The sequence below is a fragment of the Mustelus asterias genome, chromosome 13 (assembly GCF_964213995.1).
Source record: "Mustelus asterias chromosome 13, sMusAst1.hap1.1, whole genome shotgun sequence".
Lineage (NCBI taxonomy): Eukaryota > Metazoa > Chordata > Chondrichthyes > Carcharhiniformes > Triakidae > Mustelus > Mustelus asterias.
In genome coordinates this window covers 99204032-99216166 of record NC_135813.1, presented here as the reverse complement: position 1 = coordinate 99216166, position 12135 = coordinate 99204032, and the positions used below count along the sequence as shown (strand labels likewise).

Here is a 12135-nt window from a genome sequence, read left to right as displayed (position 1 = left end):
AAAAAAATAGGGTTAACATGACTGAGTACAGTACCGCCCATACAGTGATGTAAGAGAACACATGACTTGCACCAGGGTTAGTCTAGTGTTGGACAAAGCCATGTGTACCAGCAAGCATGGAAACAGCTCTGAGCTTGGACCCTTTACTATATATTTGTAAACACTTCTAAGAGTCAATAAATGCTTACAATTAACCCATGTATGACTATGAAGACTTCTTCACACCTAAGGAAATGTAACCAACACTCTACAACATGGTGGCAGCTTATGGAAAAACCTGAAGCCTCACAGAAAAGGCAGAGAAAAACTGAAATGTTGGAAGATTGAGAAAAAATTCAGCAAAGCAGCCTGACCAGGAAAGAAGTTCCAGAAGCAGAGGAACAGGGAGAAAAAAAATCCAGGAAAGGCAACCAGAAATTTAAAATTCCTGCTGCAGCAGAGGACTCCATTGAATCTCCTTTGGTAATCCACTTTCTAATCCCAGAGTGCAGAGTCAGCAGGTCTAGCAGGGGTGAGCTAAATCTTTTAAAGTGCTAGGCTACAGCAAGTCCTGAGCTATATTTAAATAATTCAGAGTCAGAAGTGCAGTTTGGAAAAACTCACCATTAAAACCCGATCTCCAACTCAGCGTCTGGGCTCTCTCTGAAAGGGAAAGTCTAATCTGGGAGAAACAGGACTTCTAAACTCAGCTGCATGAAAGCAAAAGCCAGCATTTGACAAATTTGCAGCTTTAAGTAAAACATTGAGCAAAGAACTCTGCTGGCAGTTGAACCAGACAGCCACTGTTGAAATAAACATTTAAACTGAGCGTAATCGCCACAGTGGAACCAACAAACTCTCCAAGTGAATGATGATGCCATCTTGAAATTCAGAAAGCTCTTAAAGCAGAACCTCCCCTTTTATATTTCTGGATCAGAATTTCACTCAGACTCATTCAGGGGCCAAAACGAATGTAGAATTGGGTGTCCTGGAGAATTACTAAAGTACATCAGGTCCACGTAGGAAGTCAAAAGCAGTCCAGACTAATAACTTTTTGTCCTGGCTTGCTGAACTTGAAGATGAAGTAATCCTAATGTAATGCATTGATGAATCCTTAATCAGCTTCAATTAAATATTAAAAACCTTTGATGAATATTTTAATCTTCAAGTTCTGGAGCATACAAAACTCAAAAAGCATGGAAAACCCCCAACAAAGCTACAATTGGGAAGAAATTACCTGAGCTAAACTACATGAGGGTTCCAGTGAGGCAACAAATTTTCCATAAGTCCTAAATCGCTCTCTTTGGAAACCCCAATACACTCAGAATCCCTGCAGTGCAGAACATTATTTGATCCGCAAGTGCAGGTGGCACTGGGAAGTGAGAAGCTGACGGTGAATGAAGGAAAGCTATCTGATGAAACCAAAAATATACAAACCCAAAGGAAAATGAAATAAGGTTGGAAAATGTTTGCATCAAAGGCATTGGAAGATTTGAAACACAAAAGTCAAGCTGAGTAAATATCTTTGAAAATGCATGATAAACAAAAGTATCCAAAGAAACACTGTTTATGATCTGAACAATAAAATTTTGGAGACGTCAAAATATACCAGAAGGGGATGTTAAATTGAGTTACATTGTTGGCAAACCAAAGTGAAAGTTGGGAAACTTCAACCAGAAATGTGGCCAGACAACAGCAGGCAGAATATACACTCAAATAAGTTGCGGCCTTGAAATAACTGAAGAACTAGTTGGCAGAGAGGACTTAGAAATATTCTACATTCCAGGAGAAAGCCAAGAGATACAAGAAAGGTACAGAGCTAAAGAAAACGGTTGGACATTCAGAAGAAAACTTGGGAAAATCATTACATTTCAGAAGCTATAAATGAAGAGATGAAAATTAAGAACCTAGAATTATTTGATTTATTGTCACATGCATTGGGATAGTGAAAACTATTGTTTCTTGCATGCTATACAGAACATATTGTTCATAGAGTACATAGGGGAGAAGAAAAGGAGAGGGTGCAGAATGTAGTGTTACAGTCATAGCAAGGTTATGGAGAAAGATCAACTTTATATAAGGTAGGTCCATTCAAAAGTCTGATGACAGCAGGGAAGAAGCTATTCTCGAGTCGGTTGGTACGTGATCTCAGACTTTTATATCTTTTTCCCGATGGAAGAAGGTGGAAGAGAGAATGTCCAGGGTGCATGGGGTCCTTGATTATGCCGGTTGCTTTTCCTAGGCAACGGGAAGTGTAGATAGAGTCAATGGATGGGAGACTGGTTTGTGTGATGGACTGGGCTACGCTCACAACCCTTTGTAGCTTCTTGTGGTCTTTGTCAGGGCAAGAGCTTCTCGTAAAAAAGTGTGAAGAGTCTCAGAAACAATTGCCAGAAGTGTAATTACAGAATGTGAGTTTGAAGGATAGTGCAGAGGAATTATGCTCTGAAGAAAAACTGATCTGTGCAGAGAACCAAATTTCACGTGCAGAAGACATATTTGTAAAGGAGAAAGAACACTGGGATATCGCTCACAGGAAGGAATATACTTGGAAGAGGACTCGAAATGCTTAAAATGATGAACTTGTAGAAACACATTCAACAAAGCTTGATGAACTGCCAGCATCTGACGTCTCTAGTATGCATCATGCAGAACGTCTGGAACAGGAGAAAGAATTGTTGATACATCAGAACAATTGCCTGAAAACAGAATTAAAACCAAAAAACTGGCAAACATCAGTCCAATCTCAACAACATAAAGTTTGAGATTTGCAAAATGCACAGCAAATCTAGATAAGAGAAATCCTACAAAACAGAGTGACAACCACACAAGTGAAGAGTGCAAGGAGCAGTCAATAACCACAGAAGAAAGATTCCAAACAGAACCAAATGCCCAGGTGAAGTTGGTGAATTTCTGAGAGTTCCACAGATAACTCTGAAACAAAGACAACTCAACTTGCCATAGTATTGCTGAGCTGGACAAAAAGATTCACAAGCTCAACAAATGACTGGAAAAGAAGAAACTACTCAAATATTTGGGTAAAAATTGAGAGACAAGTGGGAACAAGGTTTATCATTTTTGAGACATTTAACTTCCACATATAATCGCCACGACCCAAACGATGATTGAAGAAGTGGAAAAAGTGACAAGAAGATGAGCGCAACGTTTTTCCACCCCGCAAGAAATGAGTGAGGGTTGCAACCACCAACCAGCGCAACAAGTGAGGTTCAACACAAAAGAATGGAAGAAAGGACTGAAAACAGACTAAGAGGCCAGGACATCCTCCAAACCTACAGGAAGCAGCAGCAGCGACAGAGCTTACCACTCCTCCGGCTGTAGTGCGAATGAGATATGGAAGTGTGGTAAAGCCTCCAGACGGCTTAAACATTTAAATTCAAGGATTTGAAGGGGGAGACAGGGCAGAGATAGTGTGGTAATGACAATGTAAATGTATGATCATAAAAACAATGCAAACACAAGATAGACTATAATCACTTAAAATACACTGGATAAAGACCAGAGGGGAGATGAAGTACAAGGGTCTGGTACATAGAGGGTTAGTGTGGGACTGAGTACAGTACTGACCATATAGTGATTTAAGAAAAGAAACATGATCCACACCCAGGGTCAGTCTAGTGTTGGACAGAGCTGTGTGTCCCAACCAGCATGGAGACAGCTCCAAGCTTGCTTCACAGCTCCAGGGACCTGGGTTCGATTCCCAGCTTGGGTCGCTGTCTGTGTGGAGTTTGCACATTCTCCTCGTGTCTGCGTGGGTTTCCTCCGGGTGCTCCGGTTTCCTCCCACAGTCCAAAGACGTGCGGGTCAGGTTGATTGGCCATGCTAAAAAAAAATTGCCCTTAGTGTCCTGAGATGCATAGGTTAGAGGGATTAGTAGGTAAATATGTAGGGATATGGGAGTAGGGCCTGCGTGGGATTGTGGTCGGTGCAGACTCGATGGGCCGAATGGCCTCTTTCTGTACTGTAGGGTTTCTATGATTTCTATGATTGTACCCTTTACTGTATATTAGCAAACACGTCTAAGCGTCAATAAAGGCTTAAAGTTAACCTATGTATGACTGTGAAGATGTCTTCAGACCTACTGAACTGTAACCAACACCCTACAAACAGAGGGGAGTACGATTAGAGTTTTAAATATAAGGGATTAGATTCAATCCATTCGGATAGGTTATTTTAGATAGTTGGGACAGCAGTACTGAAGGTCATGCATAAAAGATCCATGGACCAAGAATTAGATTGGACTGCAAGAAATATTTATCATGACAGAATGTCACTGCCCTCTGGCACAAATTGCTAAACATGAGACTGAATTCCTTTAAAAAGGGAAATACTTTCTAACACCACACCTACAAACATCCACTCCCTCCACCACCGACGCTCAGTAGCAGCAGTGTGGATTATCTATAAGAAGCACTGCAGCAATTCACCAAAGATCCTTAGACAGCATCTTCCAAACCCATGACTACTTCCATTTGGAAGGCTAAAGGCAGCAGATAGATGGGAACACCATCACCTGCAAACTCCCCTCCAAGCCACTCACCATACTGGCTTGGAAATATATCACCGTTCCTTCGCAATCGCTGGGTCAAAATCCTGGAATTCCCTCATTAACGGCATTGTGGGTCAACCCACAGCACATGGACTGCAGCGATTCAAGAAGGCAGCTCACCACCACCTTCTCAAGGGGCAACCAGGGATGGGCACTAAATGTTGGCCTAGCCAGCGATGCCCATGTCCCACAAATAGAACGTAGAACATTGCAACGCAGTACAGGCCCTTCGGCCCTCGATGTTGCGCCGACCAGTGAAACCAATCTAAAGCCCATCTAACCTACACTATTCCAATATCATCCATATGTTTTTCCAATGACCATTTAAATGCCCTGAATGTTGGCGAGTCCACTACTGCTGCAGGCAGGGCATTCCACGTCCTTACTACTCTCAGTAAAGAACCTACCTCTGACATCTGTCCTATATCTATCGCCCCTCAATTTAAAGCTATGTCCCCTCGTGCTAGCTATCACCATCCGAGGAAAAAGGCTCTCACTATCCATCCTATCTAATCCTCTGATCATCTTGTATGCCTTTATTAAGTCAGCTCTTAACCTTCTTCTCTCTAACGAAAACAACCTCAAGTCCCTCAGCCTTTCCTCATAAGACCTTCCCACCATACCAGGCAACATCCTGGTAAATCTCCTCTGCACCCTTTCCAATGCTTCCACACCCTTCCTATAATGCGGCGACCAGAACTGTACGCAATACTCCAAGTGCGGCCGCACCAGAATTTTGTACAGCTGCAACCTGACCTCCTGGCTCCGAAACTCAATCCCTCTACCAATAAAAGCTAACACTCCGTATGCCTTCTTAACAACTTTCGGGGATCTATGCACATGGACACCGAGATCTCTCTGTTCATCCACACTACCAAATATCTTACCATTAGCCCAGTACTTTGTAATCCTGTGAATAAATGAATTTTTTTAATGAATTTTTAAAAAACTTTCAAACACATTCTCCATCCTTTCAGTTCTGACAAAGAGTCCATGACTCGAAACATTAATCTGTTTCTCTCTTGATAGATGCTGACAGACCTGCTGAATTTTTTCAGCGTCCTCTATTCTTGTTCCTTTAAAAGGGAATTTGACAAACTTGAGAGGAGGGCATTTCCAATGTCTACAGGGTGACTTGCTAATAGGGTGCAGCTTTGAGGGGCTATGAGCTATCACAGCCTCTTAGAGTTTTCATGATTGCATTAGGGCATCAGGAATAAAATTCCAAGAGGTCATCCTGAATTAAATGCAACTTTTGCCCCCTCTCAGGACTTGGTATAGTTGAGTGGATGAACATTGTGCAGTGTCACACTGTTATCTGCATGGAGAGATGGGCTTTGGTTGTCCTTTAATATTTCAATATTTTGTGCAGTGTTAACTGGTTCCAGCAAGATAATGCTGGGGCATTACTAATAGTAATAAGTCTCACAACACCAGGTTAAAGTCCAACAGGTTTATTTGGTAGCACAAGCCACAAACTTTCAGAGCGCTGTTCCTTCAGGTGAGTGGGAGTTCTGTTCACAAACAGGGCATATAAAGACACCAACTCAATTTACGAAATAATGGTTGGAATGCGAGTCTTTACAGGTAATCAAGTCTTAAAAGGTACAGACAATGTGAGTGGAGAGAGGGTTAAGCACAGGTTAAAGAGATGTGTATTATCTCCAGCCAGGACAGTTAGTGAGATTTTGCAAGCCGTGGGGGTTACAGATAGTGTGACATGAACCCAAGATCCCGGTTGAGGCTGTCCTCATGTATGCGGAACTTGGCTATCATTTTCTGCTCAGCGACTCTGCGTTGTCGTGTGTCATGAAGGCCGCCTTGGAGAACGCTTACCCGAAGATCAGAGGCCGAATGCCCATGACTGCTGAAGTGTTCCCCAACAGGAAGAGAACAGTCTTGTCTGGTGATTGTCGAGCGGTGTTCATTCATCCGTTGTCATAGCGTCTGCATGGTCTCCCCAATGTACCATGCCTTGGGACATCCTTTCCTGCAGTGCATCAGGTAGACAACGTTGGCCGAGTTGCAAGAGTATGTAGCATATACCTGGTGGATGGTGTTCTCACGTGAGATGGTGTTCTCACGGATGGCATCCGTGTCGATGATCCAGCACGTCTTGCAGAGGTTGCTGTGGCCGGGCAATGGGACCTTGTGCGAGAACCTCTCTGGCTACGTCGAGGGCATCCTGAAACCCAAAGAACCCCCCAGTTTTTGTCGCAACACTACAGACTTCCTACAGAAACTCAGCACACATGGAGCAGTTGAACCAGGAGCACCCCTCATCACAATGGATGTCTCGGCACTCTACACCAGCATCCCCCACGACAATGGCATTGCTGCAACGGCCTCAGTACTCACCGCCGACAACTGCCAATCTCCAGATGCAATTTTACAACTCATCCGCTTCATCCTGGACCACAATGTCTTCACCTTCAACAACCAGTTCTTCATCCAGACACACGGAACAGCCATGGGGACCAAATTCGCACCTCAATATGCCAACATCTTCATGCACAGGTTCGAACAAGACCTCTTCACTGCACAGGACCTTCAATCGATGCTATACACTAGATACATGGATGACATTTTCTTCCTTTGGACTCATGGTGAACAATCACTGAAACAACTATATGATGACATCAACAAGTTCCATCCCATCATCAGACTCACCATGGACTACTCTCCAGAATTGGTTGCATTCTTGGACACATGCATCTCCATCAAGGATGGTCACCTCAGCACTTCACTGTTGCCCACGGATAACCTCACGATGCTCCACTTCTCCAGCTTCCATCCTAAACATGTTAAAGAAGCCATCCCCTACGGACAAGCCCTCCGTCTACACAGGATCTGCTCGGATGAGGAGGATCACAACAGACACCTCCAGATGCTGAAAGATGCCCTCATAAGAACAGGATATGGTGCTCGACTCATCGATCGACAGTTCCAACCTGCCACAGCGAAAAACCACACCGACCTCCTCAGAAGACAAACACAGGACACGGCGGACAGAGTACCCTTCGTCATCCAGTACTTGCCAGGAGCGGAGAAGCTGCGACATCTTCTCCAGAGCCTTCAACATGTCATTGATGAAGATGAACATCTCGCCAAGGCCATCCCCACACCCCCACTTCTTGCCTCCAAACAACCGCACAACCTCAAACAGACCATTGTCTGCAGCAAACTACCTAGCCTTCAGGAGAACAGTGACCACGACACCACACAACCCTGCCACAGCAACCTCTGCAAGACGTGCTGGATCATCGACACAGATGCCATCATCCCACGTGAGAACACCATCCTCCAGGTACACAGTACATACTCTTGCAACTCGGCCAACGTTGTCTATCTGATACGCTGCAGGAAAGGATGTCCCATTGGTACATTGGGGAGACCATGCAGACACTATGACAACCGATGAATGAACACCGCTCGACAATCACCAGGCAGGAGTGTTCTCTTCCTGTTGGGAAACACTTGGGCAGTCACAGGCATTCAGCCTCTGATCTTCGGGTAAGCGTTCTCCAAGGCGGCCTTCAAGACACACGACAACGCAGAGTCGCTGAGCAGAGACTGATAGCCAAGTTCCACACACATGAGGATGGCCTCAACCAGAATCTTGGGTTCATGTCACACTATCTGTAACCCCCACGACTTGCCTGGGCTTGCAAAATCTCACTAACTGTCCTGGCTGGAGACAATACACATCTCTTTAACCTGTGCTTAACCCTTTGTCCACTCACATTGTCTGTACCTTTAAGACTTGCATTCCAACCGTTATTTTGTAAATTGAGTTTGTGTCTTTATATTCCCTGTTTGTGAACACAACTCCCACTCACCTGATGAAGGAGCAGTGCTCTGAAAGCTTGTGCTACCAGATAAACTTGTCGGACTTTAACCTGGTGTTGTGAAATTTCTTACTGTGCTTACCCTAGTCCAACGCCAGCATCTCCACACCATGGCATTACTAATAGCCAGAGTCCCTGGACAACGGAGAAGGCACAGCTAATAAATGAAGAAAAACAAATCTGCCAACATTTCTGCTGGCTAGTGACTACCACTTAAACCTGTGAGCATTCGTTAGGTACAAGATTGGGTTTGTTGTGGTTGTGGCAGAGTCAAATAGCCTGCTGGTTTGCAGCTCATAAACTCCCTACAGTGCAGAAGGAGGCCATTCAGCCCATCAAGCTGCACCGACAACAATTCACTTAGGCCCAACCCCCACGTATTTACCGTGACATCAAGGGGCAATTTCGCATGGTCAATCAACCTAAGCTGCATATCTTTAGTGTGTGGGAGGAAACCAGAGCACTTGGATTACACCAGAGTAACTATACTCAATGAGCCAATAGAAGAGGAGAAAAAAAAAGTGAAATTACTATTGTACAACCAATTATTAGAATAAAATTTAAAACTTGCCTTGACATTTTCCAGCCACCCGCCCCCAACCCCAACTCTTAACAAAGACCTCTGGATCAGAACATTGTTGGCCACATCTCACCTGCCCAGTGATTTGCTCCTCATACCCTAATCGGGAGATATATGCATCCTCCGCCCTCACACAATCAATGGTATGCTGTCTTTGTGGGGTGGTCCAACTGTGGGTTTGGAATGGTGTGGCAACCCTCTCCAACGGATGACAATTCACCCTGGAAATAAAGAACGGAAATCACAAACAAAAACACTACAGCTGCCACGTGGCCAGAATGTTTATCATGTTGTACAAAAACTTCTGAACGATGCCACAACCTGCAGCTGTATTTGCAACATAACAAAAAGCAGTTGGCAGGAAATACAGACAGCAGCACATCCCCAAGATCAAGGGAAAATATTCCTGACTGCCACTAACCATTAGCATTAAGCCTAAAAACATTTTCTTTGAAATTCTACTGCAAATCCAAAAGGGACAGTACTGTGCTGGAGTCAGTAAATTTAAAGCACTCTCACATTTAGAATTAACTGGTTGGTAATCGCACTCACTGAGGCACGGTAGCACAGCGGTTAGCACTGCTGCTTCACAGCGCCAAGGACCCAGGTTCAATTCCCGGCTTGGGTCACTGTGTGTGGAGTTTACATGTTCTCCCTGTGTTTGCGTGGGTTTCCTCCAGATGCTCTGTTTCCTCGCACATTCTGAAAGACGTGCTGGTTAGGTGCATTGACCCGAACAGGCGCTGGACTGTGGCGACTAGGGGAATTTCACAGTAGCTTCATTGCAGTGTTAATGTAGGCCTACTTGTGACTAATAAATAAACTTTTTTAAAAAAGGTGACCAAAGTAAAAGACAACAGAAAAGTTACCCAACAGGAGGACAGAGCACTGGTAACATTGACCCAGGGGAGAAACTTAATGGGCTGAACTTTCCCGTCTCACCCACCACGGGAATCGTAGCGGGAGGGACAAGGACCATGCAAAGGTCAGTTGACCTCGGACAGGATTTTCCGGCTTCAGGGTGAGCGCGGCCAATACCTGTTGATGCAGGGATAAAGCGGTGATTGCCATTTGGATGTGGGTTAATACTTTTTGAACAATTCACAGAATAAACTTCTAATGGGTTTATTTTAGAAAATAAAGGTCATAACATTCTTACCAAATTAGGGGCGTTCTTCAAGATGATCATTTTTCTCTTTTTAAGAAAAAGCATTGGCTCAAACTTAAACCGACATTTTTGCAGAGTCCATGAACTTTGCTCTTTCACCTTAGAGAGGAACCAAGGATAGGCTGGACACTTTTTTAAAATACTTTTCCAATTCAATCAAATCAAGTCCAATTCAGAGTCTCAACAAGTTGAGACATTTCCGATCCAGGCTGACAAGACAGGGCCTTCACACCTGTCTTGGGCTTGATCTACATGAACCCAGCTGATTGGAGGAGGGGCAGGGTTCCTCCTCCAAGGCTGGATCTCATTTGCATCTTAGCCAAAAGGCCGAGATGCCGCTTTTAAAAATAGCTTCATATGAATATGAAGCTTAAATGTAACCTAATAACCTCAACCAAGCGCAGCATCCGATTCATACTACACTTGATCTTAGCCCGGACACTTCCCAGAGGTGGGGGGAGGAGTAAATTAAATCTACCCTCAAGTGGCAGCTCAATGATGTAATTCCCAACACTTCTGAGGCTCCTTAATGCGTGGGGTGCGGAGGGGATAATGAGAACAGAGTTCCAGGCATTTTAGAAATCGATGAAAAGGTCTCTATAGTAATGGTGCGACTGGAAATTTATTATCTACCTTGATAGATATCGTCCATTAGCTCCATTCATACCTTTTCTTCTGCAGCGTTGCAAAATTCTTCTTGAATTTCGGGCTAATTTGATTCAGAAGCTCCAACAGTGAGTGGCACAGCAGGCTAGGGCTGCCTGGTTTTGGGTTAAACAGATCCACAGTTGATCTAATTTAAAATAGGTAAACAGCTTTCATTTGAAGGTGTTAGAAGTATACAGGGTTGTTACTGTTAATGTAATGTCTTGGACTAAGAGACTAGGTCTATCAGAGACTAGTTCTAATTCATTGAATACAACAAGATCCATATGATAGATTTTTTTCTTTTTAGCTAGCACCAAATTTCCTCATACTGGACTTCAGGAAATGCATGTTTATCAGGATCAATCTGAAGAGAGGTGACGCTATCAACTCCCTTGAGGAAAAATCCAAATCTCCCTCAACCTGCAACAGTCGAGTATGCACCAAGATACATAAAGGCGTTCTTAGTCAGCAACATTGCTCGGATGGTAATTAAATATATTGTTGCACGTTTCAAGTTACCATCCATCCACATTACCACCAGCTTAATTACCAGGTCCCATTGCCACTTTTGGCAATCCCAGAGGTGTCAATAGGGAAGGTATTGACAGAGGGAGGTTTGCAAAATAAACACTCCCCAATCTCCTGCTCCCTCCCCACAGAGTTACTTGAAGAAAATCTCCCACGGTTAAACAAACAATCTCTGGGGAATAGAATTGCACTATCAAGGGTATGAAATGCATTAGGCAAAAATAAGTTCATGACACATGCAATCATTGAGGCAAAAAATCAAACTGAATATCCAGAGAATTAATCATGCTTGATCAGTATGACGGAGTTTGTTGTTCAGGCAGCAGACAGAGGGAGCGAGGGCCATGCAGTTAAAGTTGTGCATATGGATTTCCAAAGGTTTTGTATGCCGCTGTAAAGTCAAATGCCTAGGTGGCCTGTTTGGTTTCATTCACTGCTCCCCACTGCTGGGCGGCACGGTGGCACAGTGGTTAGCACTGCTGCCTCACACGCCAGGGACCCAGGTTCAATTCCTGGCTTGGGTCACTGTCTGTGTGGAGTTTGCACATTCTCCCAGTGTCTGCGTGGGTTTCCTCCGGGTGCTCCAGTTTCCTCCCACAGTCCAAAGATGTGCGGGTTAGGTGGAATGGCCATGGTAAATTGTCCCTTAGTGTCAGGGGGACAAGCTAGGGTAAATGCACGGGGTTATGGGATAGGGTCTGGGTGAGATTGTGGTCGGTGCAGACTCGATGGGCCGAAAGGCCTCCTTCTGCACTGTATGATTTTATGAATAGCCTGCCGCTTTAATCGGTTTGGTGGACATACGCACTGACACGTG

The 12135-nt window shown here is 44.3% G+C and overlaps 1 protein-coding gene across 1 annotated transcript in view; it reads right to left on the bottom strand.

Annotated features, from left to right (window-relative positions):
• LOC144502945 (clustered mitochondria protein homolog) overlaps positions 1-12135 on the bottom strand; it is an 87229-nt gene that overhangs the window by 47994 nt on the left and 27100 nt on the right. Inside the window, exons 7-8 of the mRNA XM_078227377.1 lie at positions 10810-10935; positions 9048-9195 (exon numbers count right to left, since the gene is read on the bottom strand). Of these exons, the coding sequence (XP_078083503.1) occupies positions 9048-9195; positions 10810-10935 (274 nt within the window). The remainder of the gene's footprint in view (positions 1-9047; positions 9196-10809; positions 10936-12135) is intronic.